The sequence below is a fragment of the Balaenoptera musculus genome, chromosome 6 (assembly GCF_009873245.2).
Source record: "Balaenoptera musculus isolate JJ_BM4_2016_0621 chromosome 6, mBalMus1.pri.v3, whole genome shotgun sequence".
NCBI lineage: Eukaryota > Metazoa > Chordata > Mammalia > Artiodactyla > Balaenopteridae > Balaenoptera > Balaenoptera musculus.
This window is the reverse complement of record NC_045790.1, coordinates 106,051,148-106,069,459: the sequence shown is the minus strand read 5'-3', so window position 1 is coordinate 106,069,459 and position 18,312 is coordinate 106,051,148. Positions and strand designations below refer to the sequence as shown.

Below are 18,312 nucleotides of genomic sequence, written 5' to 3'. Positions count from 1 at the left end.
CTAGTGGCAGTGCAAGTCTGTAGTTTACTGAGAGATTAGTACTTTGACTCTTTTCCTTTTTCTTTTCAGTTTTTAAAACATTTATTTATTTTTGTCTGTGTTGGGTCTTTATTACTGCATGCATGCTTTCTCTAGTTGCAGCAAGCTACTCTTCGTTGCAGTGCACGGGCTTCTCATTGCGGTGGCTTCTCTTGTTGCAGAGCGTGGTCTCTAGGTGCACCGGCTCAGTAGTTGTGGCTCACGGGCTCAGTAGTTGTGGCGCACGGGCTTAGTTGTTCTGTTGCATGTGGGATCTTCCCGGACCAGGGCTCGAACCCGTGTCCCCTGCATTGGCAGGCACATTCTTAACCACTGCACCACCAGGAAAGCCCCTTTCTTTTCATTTTTAAAGAAAATTCATTTCACACACACACACAGAATAATATAGAACTATTAAAAAGATGTTGGTGGAGATATAAATGAAAAGTTGCCCACAGTATGTGGTTAAATTAAAAAAAGCAAATTGTGAAAATAGTATGTTTTACATGATCTTGTTTTATCAGAAGTTCTCTGTTAAATTTATGTTCTATAAGCCATATTAACTCTTAGCGGGGACTCTTTGCTCTTAGTGCTCAGTTTGGTCTCTTTCTTCTGGGGGGCTGATTTTCTCACGGTGTCTGGTGCATGTGAGTGTGTGCATTTTCTGTGCTTGTTTATGTAAATGAAAGCGTTTTGTTCATTGTTAGACCTCGATTGGAAAGCGATCAGAAGATCTGTAGGTCTTTGTTAGTTGCCCATGGTGGTGGGTTGGAGGGATGTGTGGCATTCTTCCCCACACTTTTCTCCAAAGAACCTCTTTGAGTTATGGAAATTAAACACATCTCTGCTTTCAAGCGTTGATGTAGTTTTTGCACATTTCTTTTGAAATAGAAAAGATTCCTTGGGAATAATTAAAAGAAGGGTTTTTTGGTTGTCCCCCTCCCAACCCCCCATTTTTGTGTTGGTCTGAATAGAAAACAGAATCACAGTGCTTATAGAGAAAGAGAAATATATTGGGAGTGGCTCTGGACCAGTTTTGGAACTTTGGGGAAAGGGGTGAAGTGGGAGTCCAGATGGAATAGCATCAGCTTTTTTTTTTTTTTTTTAATAAATTTATTTATGGCTGCATTGGGTCTTCGTTGCTGTGTGCAGCTTTCTCTAGTTGTGGCAAGCTGGGGCTACTCTTCGTTGTGGTGTGCGGACTTCTCATTGCGGTGGCTTCTCTTGTTGTGCAGCACGGGCTCTAGGCACGTGGGCTTCAGTAGTTGTGGCGCACGGGCTTAGTTGCTCCACGTCATGTGAGATCTTCCCAGGACAGGGCTCGAACCTGTGTCCCCTCCATTGGCAGGCAGATTCTTAACCACTGCGCCACCAGGGAAGTCCCAGAATCAGCTTTTAACATGGGGCCTGTGATTCCCAGCCTTCCCTTCACTGTTGGTGCTTATCTTTTGGCAAGCTTTCCTTTGTGTTTTCTCTTTCTTTCTTGAGTTCACAAGCTGGTTATTAAACTTATTATTGCAGTGTTAATATGCTTGCAGAAAAGTACACGTATTATAAGTGTATTTTTTGCGAACTGAACATATCTATGGGCCTTGTACTTGGATAAAGAGAGAGAACATACAGCACGGCAGCAACCCTCTTGTATTCCCTCACGTGGGCTTTTTAACTGTTTATGAGCAGAGTGAAAAAGTATGTTTCAGTGCATGAAAGGCTAGAGTTTCTATATACGTAATGCCTTATTTGGGTACAGTAAACTTTCTCTTTACTCTTGAAGGTGTATCTTTTCGCCTTATATGTAGTAAGTTGTCATCCAAGTTGTCAGAGCCTTTTCATTTTCCCAGCCATGAATATCTTTTTTAAAATATTTTTTTAAATGAGTGAGATTTTTCTAGTGGCCCAATATACAGCCAAATATGTAAATATTCCAACAGTAAGTAAAAAAGGTGCATTTTCTGATATCAGGCAGCAGGGCTTGATGTAGATCTATTAGACCAGCTTTATTTATTTATTGGAGTATTATTGCTTTACAATGTTGTGTTAGTTTCTGCTGTACAACGAAGTGAATCAGCTACATGTATACATATATCCCCTCTCTCTTGAACCTCCCTCCCACCCCCACCCCCCATCCCAGCCCTCTAGGTCATCACAGAGCACCGAGCTGAGCTCCCTGTGCTATACAGCAGCTTCCCACTAGCTGTCTATTTTACACATGGTAGTGTATATATGTCCATGCTACTTTCTCAGTTCATCCCACCCTCCCCTTCCCTGCCACGTCCACAAGTCCGTTCTCTACATCTGTGTCTCTTTTCCTGCCCTGCAGATAGGTTTATCAGTACCATTTTTCTAGATTCCATATATACGCGTTAATTTACGATGTTCGTGTTTCTCTTTCTGACTTCCTTCGCTCTGTATGACAGACTCTAGGTTCATGCACGTCACTACAACTTGACTGAAAATACCTCCTTATAATATGTGCATAATAAATAATCTCTTCTATCCACTCACCGTGTAAGAAAACATAGTCCAGAGTGAGAAATAGATAAAATGAATGGCGTATTGCTTATAATAGCTCTTGCATATGTAGTTACAGTAGTAATGAAGTGAGAATGATGTTAGAAGTAGCTTTGAATAATGTCAGAAAACCTTCAAAAGCCTAAGTGCTTGCAGGGTTCTAGTTACCATGGTGACTAAGACTGTCGAAGCACAATGGAATACTTGGTGAGATTATTTAAGGCAGCATCTTGAGACATGTATTTGAGATATGCACCTGTGTCTACCAGTGATGTCCATGACTTTTGAAACAGCAGAGGCCTGCAAATCACTAATTATTTGACTCCAGAGGAGCAAATACTCAAAGCCAAAATAAATGTTGGAGGCAATAAATAAACAAACAAATATACAAAGGAGTGCACCAAAGTGAAGTGTATTGATCTTAAATAAAAATAATGGCAGAAATTTTTATTAAATATGCTCCTTATATTTCAAAGTAAAGAAGAAATCATCTACAATGCTTTCTTCAACAGCCTATTTTTAGGATGCCCTGGTTCCTATATAGGAAAGGATAACTGAGAAGTTAACAGTTTTTTCCACTGTCCCCTTTCTCCCCCCACCCCCTCTTGCGCTCTCTCTTACTTCTCTCGTCCCTCTTTTTCTTCCCCTTTCTCTTCCTTCTTCAAAAAATTAATACTTTCCTAGAGGCAAAATTCTGCGAACAGGTAATAATAAAGTATATGTTATTTCAGAGCTAATACCCTAAACTATCTGTACAAGCTTGTGATGCCTGCTTTCATTTTATATGGTTTGCTACCCAAAATAGTTGCACTTGCAGTTGAGGTGGGCTACCACCAGGGTGCAGTTGGTGTCATAATCACGTGATCTAGAGAAGCATTGACTGACAAAAATTTAATGTGAGCCACAAATGTGATTTAAAATTTTTCTAGTAGCCAGATTTTAAAAACGTAAAAAGAAAAAAGTGAAATTAATTTTAACAGTATATTTTATTTGATCCATTATATCTAAAATATTTTCTTTCAACATGTAACCAATATAGAAAAAGTATTGAGATCTTTTACATTCTTTTTTTTCATACTGAGTTTTTGAAGTACACTGAATATTTTACACTTTCACACATTTCAATTCTAATTAGACACATTTCAAGTACTCATTAGCCACATGTGGCTATTGGCTCAGGCAGAATTCCTCCATCTTTTAGCTTCTGTTCTCAAAATGGTCCACTGTGCTTTCCAGTGGATACATACTGGCTGTTTTGGGAGGTTCTCTTCTTCATAGTCCATCCTCTGTCCCCATTGTTTCTTCTCTCTCTTCTTGCACAGATACTGATAGCGTGCAGGTCTTTTGGCTGTTGGTGATTTGTTCCCACCCGTTTGTATTTTGGGATTTGAAGGCTACCTTATCACTTACTATTTTAGTTTGCTAGGGCTATCGTAACAAAATACCACACTCTGGGTGGCTTAAACAACAGAAGTTTATTCTCTCACAGTTCTGGAGGCTGGAAGTCCAAGGTCAACATGTCGGCAGGGTTGGTTCCTGCTGAAGCCTCTCTCCTTGGCTTGCAAATGGCCATTTTCTTGCTCTGTCCTCACATGGTCGTCTCTTTGAGCACGTGAATCCCAGGTGTCTCTCTGTGTGCCCTAATCTTCTGCTTATTAGGACACAACTCAGGGTTTTTGACTTGTTGTCAAAACAAGTCACAATGTTGTTGTCAACAGCATTCCAAGAGTGAGCTCTCAGAGAAGGACTTTACTAATGTAGAATCAAAATCTAGATTGTTTTTCCCTGTGGTAGAAAGGAGAGAGTATTAGATTACAGGCGCAAAAGGGTTATGAATTTCAGTCATAACTCAACAATTTACTGGCCATGAGTTCCCAGGCAAATCATTTAAGCTCTCTGATCCTCATTTTAGTGTGTGTGTGTGTGTGTGTGTGTCTGTGTCTGTGTCTGTGTGTGTGTGTTTACGTGTATTACACATACCTATGCTGGGGAAGCCATGCATTTTAGGACCAGACTAAGGAAACAGAAGCCAATGAAAGAGACTGTTAGAACAGAAAGAAGAGAGGGTTACAAGATGGTGAGGAAGTGATGAGCCATGTCAATGCCATAGGGAGAACTGATATGAGGACTGGAAAGTGGCTATTGGACTTGGATTTTAGGTGTTGGTAGGCATCAGTGATCTTAGCTAATTCAGTTTAGTAAGGTGGTCGATTTATAGAAACTTGGAAGAAACTTCATAAGTGCCATCTCGACTTTACATTTGAAACATCTCTGAGAAGTAGGTTTAATCATTTGCACTAATAGTCTCCCAACTTTCGCTGATAAGAGTTGAGGATTTTAAAACAGTGAGATTAGCATCGTGCTTTCGATTTCCTCTGAAAACTTGGCAAAAGAATATGAGCAGCCAATTTATAACAAAGGTGCCTTTGCAAAATGTGAAATATAAGGTCATTTAGCTTATGGGATAATTCACACAGCCCCATTTAATTTAATGCCATGGACCATTAATTTCCCATCTCTACTGACAGTAATAATGACCAAATGGTATATTCAGAGTTTAAAACCAGAGTCAAGCTCTGAATAGTAGAGGAAATTATCTAAAACTCTTTATAAAGTACCTTAGTTAATTTTGGACTCTAATCATATTAGAGTATAATAGCTTCTACGAGATGTTTCACTAGAAAAAGGGTGATCATGGGGCTTACCCTTTAGGAAGTTTTTTTTTTTAAAAAACTTAAACACTGTTTTGAAAAAGATATTGCTGTCTTTATAGCTTAGTCTTCAGACTGGATTGGTAGATGCTCTAAATTCTTTTAATGAAAATTGTATAGAATTTAGTCAACATTGTTCATAGCTATAAATCAGAAAATACTTGTATATTACAACTTACGTTTGGAGGCTTGTTCTAACCCTTTTAGGCCGACCACCTTTTATGTGCTTTTAGCCCTCATAGAAAAGTCCCTTCCCCTAAAGCCCTTTCCACTGAACACCTGAAATTATATAGTCATGAGATAAAATACTGAGTTCTAATTCTGTTTTCTCCCTTAACGAGGTGTATTACTGAGGTTTATTAAATTTGTCAGTTTTCGAAATGCAAAGGAACTTATAGGCAAATGCTTACTTGAAAATTTGCAGAGAGGCTTTACATAGTATCTTTAAAGAAGCACTCAAGGGTTATCAGTGCTCATGAAGTTGATGTTGCTGCCTAATGCTTTTATATAAAATACTGTCTTCCTAGCAGTAGCCCCTTGGTAGGGGTCTTAAAGATTCTAACAGCAACTTCAATTTAAAAATAACTGATTAGAAAAGCAAGAAGAACTACAGTCCTGCAGCCTGTGGAACAAAAACCACATTCACAGAAAGATGGACAAGATGAAAAGGCAGAGGGCTATGTACCAGATGAAGGAACAAGATAAAACCCCAGAAAAACAACTAAATGAAGTGGAGGTAGGCAACCTTCCAGAAAAAGAATTCAGAATAATGATAGTGAAGATGATCCAGGACCTCAGAAAAACAATGGAGGCAAAGATCGAGAAGATGCAAGAAATGTTTAACAAAGACCTAGAAGAATTAAAGAACAAACAAACAGAGATGACCAATACAATAACTGAAATGAAAACTACACTAGAAGGAATCAATAGCAGAATAACTGAGGCAGAAGAACCGATAAGTGACCTGGAAGACAGAATGGTGGAATTCACTTCTGCGGAACAGAATAAAGAAACAAGAATGAAAAGAAATGAAGACAGCCTAAGAGACCTCTGAGACAACATTAAACGCAACAACATTGGAATTATAGGGGTCCCAGAAGGAGAAGAGAGAGAGAAAGGACCTGAGAAAATATTTGAAGAGATTATAGTCGAAGACTTCCCTAACATGGGAAAGGAAGTAGCCACCCAAGTCCAGGAAGCACAGCGAGTCCCATACAGGATAAACCCAAGGAGAAACATGCCGAGACACATAGTAATCTAACTGGCAAAAATTAAAGACAAAGAAAAATTATTGAAAGCAGCAGGGGAAAAATGACAAATAACATACAAGGGAACTCCCATAAGGTTAACAGCTGATTTCTCAGCAGAAACTCTACAAGCCAGAAGGGAGTGGCATGATATACTTAGAGTGATGAAAGGGAAGAAACTACAACCAAGATTACTTTACCCGACAAGGATCTCATTCAGATTCGATGGAGAAATCAAAAGCTTTTACAGACAAGCAAAAGCTAAAAGAGTTCAGCACCACCAAACCAGCTCTACAACAAATGCTAAAGGAACTTCTCTAAGTGGGAAACACAAGAGAAGAAAAGGACCTACAAAAACAAACCCAAAACAATTAAGAAAATGGTCATAGGAACATACATATCGATAATTACCTGAAACATGAATGGATTAAATGCTCCAACCACAAGACACAGGCTTGCTGAATGGATACAAAAACAAGACCCATCTATATGCTGTCTACGAGAGACCCACTTCAGACCTAGGGACACATACAGACTGAAAGTGAGGGGATGGAAAAAGATATTCCATGCAAATGGAAATCAAAAGAAAGCTGGAGTAGCAATACTCATATCAGACAAAATAGACTTTAAAATAAAGAATGTTACAAGAGACAAGGAAGGACACTACCTAATGATCAAGGGATCAATCCAAGAAGAAGATAAAACAATTATAAATATGTATGCACTCAACATAGGAGCACCTCAATACATAAGGCAACTGCTAACAGCTATAAAAGAGGAAATTGACAGTAACACAATAATAGTGGGGGACTTTAACACCTCACTTACACCAATGGACAGATCATCCAGACAGAAAATTAATAAGGAAACACAAGCTTTAAATGACACAATAGACCAGATAGATTTAATTGATATTTATAGGACATTCCATCCTAAAACAGCAGATTACACTTTCTTCTCAAGTGCACACAGAACATTCTCCAGGATAGATCACATCTTGGGTCACAAATCAAGCCTCAGTGAATTTAAGAAAATTGAAATCATATCAAGCATCTTTTCTGACCACAACGCTATGAGATTAGAAATGAATTACAGGGAAAAAACCGTAAAAAACACAAACACAAGGAGGCTAAACAATACGTTATTAAATAACCAAGAGACCACTGAAGAAATCAAAGAGGAAATCAAAAAATACCTAGACACAAATGACAATGAAAACACGACGATCCAAAACCTATGGGATGCAGCAAAAGCAGTTCTAAGAGGGAAGTTTATAGCTACATAAGCCTGCCTCAAGAAACAAGAAAAATCTCAAATAAACAATCTAACCTTACACCTAATGGAACTAGAGAAGGAAGAACAAACAAAACCCAAAGTTAGCAGAAGGAAAGAAATAAAGATCAGAGCAGAAATAAATGACATAGAACCAAAGAAAACAATAGCAAAGATCAATAAAACTAAAAGCTGGTTCTTTGAGAAGATAAACAAAATTGATAAACTGTTAGCCAGGCTCATCAAGAAAAAGAGGGAGAGGACTCAAATCAATAAAATTAGAAATGAAAAAGGAGAAGTTACAACAGACACTGCAGAAATACAAAACATCCTAAGAGACTACTACCAGCAACTCTATGCCAATAAAATGGACAACCTGGAAGAAATAGACAAATTCTTAGAAAGGTATAACCTTCCAAGACTGAACCAGGAAGAAACAGAAAATATGAACAGACCAATCACAAGTAATTAAATTGAAACTGTGATTAAAAATCTTCCAGCAAACAAAAGTCCAGGACCAGATGGCTTCACAGGTGAATTCTGTCAGACATTTAGGGAAGAGCTAACACCCATCCTTCTCAAACTCTTCCAAAAAACTGCAGAGGAAGGAACACTCCCAAACTCATTCTATGAGGCCACCATCACCCTGATACCAAAACCAGACAAAGATACTACAAAACAAGAAAATTACAGACCAATATCACTGATGAATATAGATGCAAAAATCCTCAACAAAATACTAGCGAACAGAATCCAACAACACATTAAAAGGATCATACGCCACGATCAAGTGGGATTTATCCCAGGGATGCAAGGATTCTTCAATATACGCAAATCAATCCATGTGATGCGCCATATTAACAAATTGAAGACTAAAAACCATATGATCTGGGCTTCCCTGCTGGCGCAGTGGTTGAGAATCTGCCTGCCAATGCAGGGGACACAGGTTCGAGCCCTGGTCTGGGAAGATCCCACATGCCGTGGAGCAACTAGGCCCGTGAGCCACAACTACTGAGCCTGCGCGTCTGGAGCCTGTGCTCCGCAACAAGAGAGGCCGCGAAAGTGAGAGGCTTGCGCACCGCGATGAAGAGTGGCCCCCACTTGCCACAACTAGAGAAAGCCCTCGCACAGAAACGAAGACCCAACACAACGAAAAATAAAAATAAATAAGCCTACACCTTAAAAAAAAAAATCTAGGAGGGTTATTGAGCCTAAATATGAAAAAAAAAAAACCCATATGATCATCTCAATAGATGCAGAAAACGCTTTTGACAAAATTCAACACCCATTTATGATAAAAACTCTCCAGAAAGTGGGCATAGAGGGAACCTACCTCAACATAATAAAGGCCATATGCGACAAACCCACAGCAAACATCATTCTCAATGGTGAAAAACTGAAAGCATTTCCTCTAAGATCAGGAGCACGACAAGGATGTCCACTCTCACCGCTATTATTCAACATAGTTTTGGAAGTCCTAGCCACGGCAATCTGAGAAGAAAAAGACATAAAAGAATACAAATTGGAAAAGAAGAAGTAAAACTGTCACTGTTTGCAGATGACATGATACTATACATAGAGAATCCTAAAGATGCCACCAGAAAACTAGAGCTAATCAATGAATTTGGTAAAGTTGCAGGATACAAAATTAATGCACAGAAATCTCTTGCATTCCTATACACTAATGATGAAAAATCTAAAAGAGAAATTAAGGAAACACTCCCATTTACCATTGCAACAAAAAGAATAAAATACCTAGGAATAAACCTTCCTAGGGAGACAAAAGACCTGTATGCAGAAAACTATAAGACACTGATGAAAGAAATTAAAGATGATGCCAACAGATGGAGAGATATACCATGCTCTTGGATTGGAAGACTCAATATTGTGAAAATGACTATACTGCCCAAAGCAATCTACAGATTCAATGCAATCCTTATCAAATTACCAATGGCATTTTTTGCGGAACTAGAACAAAAAAATCTTAAAATTTGTATGGAGGCACAAAAGACCCCGAATAGCCAAAGCAGTCTTGAGGGAAAAAAACGGAGCTGGAGGAATCAGACTCCCTGACTTCAGACTGTACTACAAAGCTACAGTAATCAAGACAATATGGTACTGGCACAAAAACAGAAACATAGATCAATGCAACAAGATAGAAAGCCCAGAGATGAACCCATGCACCTATGGTCAACTAATCTATGACAAAGGAGGCAAGGATATACAATGGAGAAAAGACAGTCTTTTCAATAAGTGATGCTGGGAAAACTGGACAGCTACATGTAAAAGAATGAAATTAGAACACTCCCTAACACCATACACAAAAATAAACTCAAAATGGATTAGAGACCTAATTTTAAGAGCGGACACTATAAAACTCTTAGAGGAAAACATAGGAAGAACACTCTTTGACATAAATCACAGCAAGATCTTTTTTGATCCACCTCCTAGAGTAATGGAAATAAAAACAAAAATAAACAAATGGGACCTAATGAAACTTCAAAGCTTTTGCACAGCAAAGGGAACCATAAACAAGATGAAAAGACAGCCCTCAGAATGGGAGAAAATATTTGCAAATGAATCAACGGACAAAGGATTAATCTCCAAAATATATAAAGAGCTCATGCAACTCAATATTAAAGAAACAACCCAATCCAAAAATGGGCAGAAAACGTAAATAGACATTTCTCCAAAGAAGACATACAGATGGCCAAGAAGCACATGAAAAGCTGCTCAACATCACTAATTATTAGAGAAATGCAAATCATAACTACAATGAGGTATCACCTCACACCAGTTAGAATGGGCATCATCAGAAAATCTACAAACAACAAATGCTGGAGTGGGTGTGGAGAAAAGGGAACCCTCTTGCACTGTTGGTGGGAATGTAAATTGATACCGCCACTGTGGAGACCAGTATGGAGGTTCCTTAAAAAGCTAAAAATAGAATTACCATATGACCCAGCAATCCCACTACTGGGCATATACCCAGAGAAAACCATAATTCAAAAAGACACATGCACCCCAATGTTCATTGCAGCAGTATTTACAATAGCCAGGTCATGGAAGCAACCTAAATGCCCATCGACAGACGAATGGATAAAGAAGTTGTGGTACATATATACAATGGAATATTACTCAGCCATAAAAAGGAATGAAATTGGGTCATTTGTTGAGACGTGGGTGGATCTAGAGACTGTCATACAGAGTGAAGTTAAGTCAGAAAGAGAAAAACAAATATCGTATATTAACGCATATATGTGGAACCTAGAAAAATGGTACAGATGAACCGGTTTGCAGGGCAGAAATAGAGACACAGATGTAGAGAACAAACGTATTTACACCGAGGGGGGAAGGCGGCGGGGGTGGTGGTGGTGGTGTGCTGAATTGGGCGATTGGGATTGACATGTATACACTGATGTGTATGAAATTGATGACTAATAACCTGCTGTATAAAAAAATAAATAAAATTCAAAAATTAAAAAAAAAACAAAACTAATACTAAACTTTTTTGGGGTTATTTGTATGGAAATATGTTAATATAAATGTTTCAGACATTACATGAAATTCCTAAAAATCTTATATGTTCTGGTATAATGTTATAAGTCATAATTCTAGTTATTATTTTAAAATGTATATCTCAGAAATAACTAAAAAAAATTAAAAAATAAAAATAAAAATAACTGATTAGCTCTTCCTAATGCAACCTCTCACTAGGGATCCATGGAGACATAAAAAGGATAAAAACTTGCAATAAATTTGGAAACTAGTGTCTCTAGTTAACCTATTCGGTAATCTGAAATGAGTTTCTACTTATCATAAGGATAATGGAAATAGATTTAAAACTGGAATTACTAGTTCATTCTTGTAATGTAGTGTCTGAAAATTTTGGGTAGGAAAACCTTTTGCTTTTTTACTCATTGTCTTAACATCTGGTACAGAAATGCAAATCTTTTACTCATTAATTCCACTTACAGAAATTTGCCTTTACTCATATCACATAACTATTCAAGTTTATTAGTATGAAGATGTTTATTGCAGCATTTTTATGACAGGGAAAAACTGGAAGCAATATGATTGTCCATCAGGAGGGGATTGGTTAAGTAAATTGGTTCATTATATACTACACTGTACACAGTAAATACTGATGTAATTCTATATGCATTAAAGAAACCTGATATATTATTAAACTAAAACAGCATGTTACAGAATATTATATATAGTTTGATCCCATTTATGTAAAATAATAGATAAACTGACATATGTTTAAATATATAGAGAAAATGCATTTTCAATGGGGGTTATTTCTGGGAACTAGAAAGGAAAAGCAGTAAGGTGTTTTCTATTTCTTGCTTTATACACTGTATAGTATTTTTGTTTTCTAAGAGACGTGTTTTCAAAACTGAAAAAGAGGGACTTCCGTGGTGGCGCAGTGGTTAAGAATCCGCCTGCCACTGCAGGCAACATGGGTTCGAGCCCTGGTCTGGGAAGATCCCACATGCCGCCGAGCAACTAAGCTCGTACACCACAACTGCTGAGCCCGTGCACCTAGGGCCCGTGCTCCGCAACAAAGAGAAGCCACCGCAGTGAGAAACCTGTGCACCGCGATGAAGAGTAGCCCCCGCTCACCACAACAAGAGAAAGCCCATGCACAGCAACAAAGTCCCAATGCAGCCATAAATAAATAAATAAGTAAATAAATAAATAAATTTATTTATTTGTTTATTTTAAAAGAAATTGAAAAAGAAAGAAAAACATAAGGTCTCTGTGACAGATTGTTTGTAAAAGTCATTCCCTTCCCCATATCCATGCCCATGAGTCATCCCCCTCTCACACTGACGCTGGGCTTGGCCATGAGATTTGTTTTGCCTGATGGGACGGTGCAAACATGATGGAAAGACTTGAAAAGAAAAATGCATATCTGAGCTGCCCTCCCTTTTGCTGCTGTTGGGATCCTTGCAACCACCTCATGTAAATGGACCCAAGCTAGCCTGTTAGATGAGAAACATGTGACCCAGCACCTTAGCCGCCAGCCAGGCTAAACATTCAGGGGAGACCATCCACTACTAGCTGTCCACAGTTGCATGAGTGAGATAAGAAGTGTTCCATGCTGTAATCAATGAATATTTATTATTCCTTTATAACACAAATGGCTTTTGAGAGTACAACGCTCTCAAGATTTCATTGACTCTGTTTGATTCACGTTAGCTTCCATGTACCAATAGCCATGGCCACAATATTTTGAGACACTCCCCTCTCTCACTTCTAGACTCTTTTACAGGTAACCTTGAGCTTATCAAGCTTCTACAAGACAGCCAAATCCTTAGATTCTTTCCCCAGGTGTATTTTGTCCCCCTGAAAGAATGTACTTGGCGCCGCTTTCATAAATTTCTTCACAGGCTTTAATGAAGAGGTTTTGCCCTGGGGATGAGACTGTCTAGGTGCTGTTCATAGCTAGCATGTCTCAGTTGGGTCTTTTACGTTTATGCATTAGAAATTGTTGTATTTGTCAATCTTGAAAGTTCTGGAATTTGTGGATTTCCTCTTTTCCTTTTCAGCCCTGCTCGCAGCTAGTTTTTTTGAGTTCATCTCTTTCTCATATTTTGTTACGTGTGCCTAGTAGCATACTGTTTCCTGGCTTATTTGTATAAATCCACAAGTTCATTAGTCACATTATCTACTTTCCAAGTTATTGCAGGCAAATGCAGTTTTGCCACTGTATTATATGACAGCTTTCAGTAACAGTTACTTGACACTCAGTCTCAATGCCAGTGTCACATAATGTATTTCTTAGGACAATAACCTAGTCCTGGTACCGGTTTCTGTACTAGCGTTTGCTGTAATAACTCTACTGGCTGCTGTAATAACTCCAAAATTTTAGTACCTTACTATAGTAGAGATTTATTTCCGGCTCCCATGTTAGCTACAAGTTGTCTGCAGTTCTGAGGCTCCATTAAATGTGCCTTCTGTGTTCCAGGCTGAGGAGCAGCCCTATCTTGGTCTTAGAGGGAAAAGTAAAAATGCTGAACCATGTAATACCTCTTAAATCTTCTTCTCAGACATGTGGTAGATAACTTATATTTCATCGGCCAAAGCAAGTTAAATGGCCAGGCCCAAGGACAAGGATATATAGTTTCACTTATAGGGAGGGGGTAGAATAGTTGAGAACAATACCACCTGCACATCCACTTCTAGATTTATTCCCTAAAGCAATGTTTTTCCAAGTGCTGAGTTCTTAGCTGAAGACAAACATGTGGAAGTTATCAGTATATAAGTGAGTATGAATAAGAGCACCCAGAAAGAAGGGAGATTGTGCTAGAAACCTCATGGGAGAGGCATCTACAGAGGAGCCTACAAAGGAGCTGTCAGAGGTAGGAGAGAAGAACAGGAAAGAATGTGTACTGGACCCCCGTAATAGAACTATTTCTGCTCTAAAAAATGTACCTTTTTTTTTTTTTTAAGGAAAGCCTGAATGCAAGTGCTTTAAATCCGTCCAGTTTGTATCATCATAAGACTCAATTTCCAAGTAGCATACGAGTTTTAAAATTAATGTATGTTTACTTGTCATTACAGAGATTTGCCACAATATGGGCAGAAGCAGTGGCAGTCTTATTTTGGAAGAACTTTTGATGTTTACACCAAACTCTGGAAGTTCCAGCAGCAGCACCGGTAAAGGATTTTTACAGTTAAAGGAGAGTGAGGGTCCGTTTTTTATTAGTAACAGTTTTGACTAATATCTACCGCCGCAGTGCTTTTTATCTCTTCGTGTATCTTAATATATTTCATCTTTGTGACCCAAATGAAAACAAACTGATTTTTCCCTATTTATTTAAGGTTTTCAAATATAAATACTATTTGATTTTTAAAGACAATATTATCTGAAATGGTGCAGATTAACTCTAACATGGATAGGCAGATTCATGGTTTCATCCTAAAAATAGATGTTGTTTTTTGGGCAAAGCTATTTGGCAGGGGGGTGTTGCTTCTAATTTTCATGCATGTAGCTCAAAGAAGTTTGTTTTTATATTTCAACTTACTTTAAATAGACATAAATGCTTTTTGAATTTAATTGAATGATTATGTTGAAATCTCATGAAAAATTCATGAATTTCAATTTATGTATTCAAAATTTCATGATGAATTGGGTGGTACTTTATCCTATTAAATTAACAGATTTGGTTATTTTTGAAATTTATAGTCTCTTATTTCTATTTTCTTATTTCCTATGTACAACAGACAAGTCTTGGATAATCGGTATGGCTTGAAGCGGTGGCAAATAGGGGAAATTGCTTCTAAGATTGGGCAGCTATACTACCATTATTAGTAAGTGAATTGCAAATGGAAAACATAAAGCATTGTTCTGATTTAAACACAGCATGCAGAAGTATGCATCGATACATACCTGGTAGGAGGGAAAACTGAGGAGTTACAAATGAAATCCTAAAAGTTCAGATCATATTGATCAAGACAGCATTTTTAAATGACCTTCCATAATCAAAGTGACATTATTTGCTTCAGAGGCTCACCTTCCACACAGTTCGTTTGGTCAGACTCATTTGTAAACTTAAAGGAGTATGATCTTGGTTTTAGATAAAAGATAAATACTAAATGAATTATATGGTTCTTAATGGCTTCACCTGAATCTTGATACTGTACAGGGACATATCATAACTGGTATGTTTGAAGGAGTGGTTTTCAGGAGGATACCTTAAAGCTCATCCTCATATATGTCTAAAAGGTTACATGAAGTCAATAAGGATACTTTAGACTCTATCCTTAGAGCAGTATCATCTGTATAGTCCCACCCATGAGTCAAGGAAAGAAGAGAGCTCCTTTTAGGATCTAAATCTCTCATTATCATTAAGTGATACCAGGTGTTTTATAAAAAGGCTTGGACCATTTGTAGTTCAATAGGCCAGAAAATTCCCTCCTTTCCCTGTCTTTTGGCATGCCACCCAGATTCCCATCATTAAAATCACCTTCCCTGGTAGAATATTTTCTTAAGAAATCCCTTGTAACACTACAAATGTTATTGTATGTCAACTAGACTCTGATTAAAAAAACAAACTAGAAATGTTAAACAGAAAATCCAACTCACCAGCATCCTATGAAGATTAATATGGATTAGTCCATTTCTGAGTCCTCTGAGAAAAAACTAAAGAAATGAGCCAAAGGGCAAATTACTATATGAATTTGGGGAAGGTCATGGAAGACCTGGTCCCAGGTGGAAAGATTTAACTGAGTGGAAGGCTGTTTGGAGAGGCCCTTCGAAGAATGAGGATAATGCGTACTCTGGGTTGCCATCAAAAAAGGCTTGGGAGCAGCGGGGAGGTGTTTTTTTTTTATTATCGTTACTATTCTTTTTATATATTTTAAGGGTGATATGATTATTGCTTTGCTGATTCAGATTTAGGATAGTCATTCCCATCCCCTGGAGTAGAGGAAGAGAGGAATAATGGAACAAGTATTTATCATGGTGAAGAGTTTGAGATCCTGTCAAGTGTAAAGAGTTTCTTTTTCTTCTCACAGCCTGCGCACATCTGAGACCAGCTATCTGAATGAGGCTTTCTCCTTCTATTCTGCAATCAGACAGAGATCATATTATTCTCAAGTCAATAAAGAGGACAGGTATGCACCTACCATTTTCAGAAAGAAGAAGATAAAGCACTCAGCATTTTTAGTCTGTGGAAATTGTGCAGAAAATCACACTTTTTTTATAACTTTAATTCATTTAATGGGCTTTATTGAGTGCCTGCTATATACTAGACCTTCTTAAGCATATGGAGATGTGTTACCTAAAAACAATAAATATTACAGATGTTGTAACAGATGTCACAGTACCAGGGTAGAGTCAGAGCACAAAGGAAGGGTGGATTATTTCTTTATGAGAGATTGGGGTCACACAAAGTTTCATAGAAAAGAAACAACTCCAAAATGAGGCTTAACTGATACCTTTGTTCTGTTTAGCCTGTGTCATCTTAGTTCGTATACATTCAAAACCCTGTTGACAACTGTCATATAGGACTAAAGAAAAGGCTGTAATGCTGTTTGAATTTTCTTTTATAAATCCAATACCATTTTGCAGTTGTGTAGCTCCACTGTTAGGGAAAAAAAAAAATCATGTAGAAGTTATTCAACCCCAATAGTAATCTGTTGAGCACTTATTATGTATCTGGCAGCGTGGTCAATGCTAGGGTGAGAGAAGGAAAATGAAAAGAAGCCGGACAAGTGTACTCTTTCCCTTTTAATATTTATTTATTTTTATTTCTTTATTTTCTTTATTTTTTTGGCTGTGTCAGGTCTTAGTTTCAGCACGCGGGATCTTCATTGAGGCAAGCGGGATCTTTCATTGTGGTGCGCGGGCTCTTCTTGTGGCACGCGGGCTTCTCTCTAATTGTGGCATGCGGGTTCCAGGGCGTGTGGGCTCTGTAATTGTGGTGTGTGGGCTCCAGAGCACATGGGCTCTGTAGTTCGCAGTATGCGGGCTCTCTTGTTGAGACGCATGAGCTCAGTAGTTGTGGCACGGGCTCAGTTGCCCCACGGCATGTGGGATCTTAGTTCCCCAGACCAGGGATCGAACCCGTGTCCCCTGCATTGGAAGGTGGATTCTTTACCACTGGACCACCAGGGAAATCCCTCTCTTTTCCTTTTAGATGATTACCTTTTCATGGGTGTCCCAGACATATTTGGAGTACAGGTAGATTCCAGATGAGAAAGTAATTATTGAAGAAATCAGGGATCTGCTGGAGAATCTTTATTGCTAGCATTCTAGTAATTGTTGGAATATCTGAAAGTTCTTTCTACTCTCAGCAACAGAACTCACAGTTGTTATATAAGTGGAAAGATTATATTCTCTTAGAAATAGAAGAAAACATAGTTTTTACCTATTTTTCTAGAGAACACTTTGTGGTTGGCTACCATAAGCTTTCCAGCTAAATAGCAACATTTTGGGGAAAGTCCCACTCTTGTAAATCCCCTTCATTCCCTTGCAAATCTTGTTCAAACTTGTCTAGAGGAGTTTGCTTGAAACAAGTAAGGTGTGTGGATGCAGAAGTCTACATTTTTCCCCCAAGTCTTTTTGGCCTTACTTCCTCCTTCTATCAGGAGGTTCCATCAATTACTATCCTTTCAGATTTTCTTATGGTTTGCTTCAGATACTTTCACTATAGATGTATTTCCTCCAACTCCCCCTTTTTTTGCGTTCATGTTGTACAATTTGTCTGAATTCTTGGTGAGATAAATTATATCCCTAAAAAAATGCAAAAGTGCTATGTAACACTTTATGAGTATGAAAAATACATGTAAGCAAAGAACTATTTTAAGCAATAGTAAAATACCTTATATAATTCACTTTTCCGCATTTTCTAATTTGCCAAAAGGGAAATTGGCCTTAGGTCCCTTGGCTTAAAACCCAACAGTCTGACTTACTAAAATCATTTTCTACCTACCCTAATAGCAAACACCACATATGAATTGTTTTCCTGTGCTGCCTCCTAGAGCAGGGTAGACGAACAGAGGTGGGATTATTTGGAACCAGGATGACAAAATCTCTT

At 38.1% G+C, this 18,312-nt stretch overlaps 1 protein-coding gene across 3 annotated transcripts in view; it reads left to right on the top strand.

Annotated features, from left to right (window-relative positions):
* Window positions 1-18,312, top strand: part of SCAI (suppressor of cancer cell invasion) — a 132,667-nt gene that overhangs the window by 75,387 nt on the left and 38,968 nt on the right. For all 3 annotated transcript variants that reach the window (XR_005020404.1, XM_036856490.1, XM_036856491.1), the window contains 3 exons: window positions 14,333-14,428; window positions 14,996-15,082; window positions 16,289-16,387. Coding sequence is in view for 2 of the 3 variants with exons in the window: in XM_036856490.1 (XP_036712385.1) it covers window positions 14,333-14,428; window positions 14,996-15,082; window positions 16,289-16,387 (282 nt within the window). In the remaining variant the exon portion in view is untranslated. The remainder of the gene's footprint in view (window positions 1-14,332; window positions 14,429-14,995; window positions 15,083-16,288; window positions 16,388-18,312) is intronic.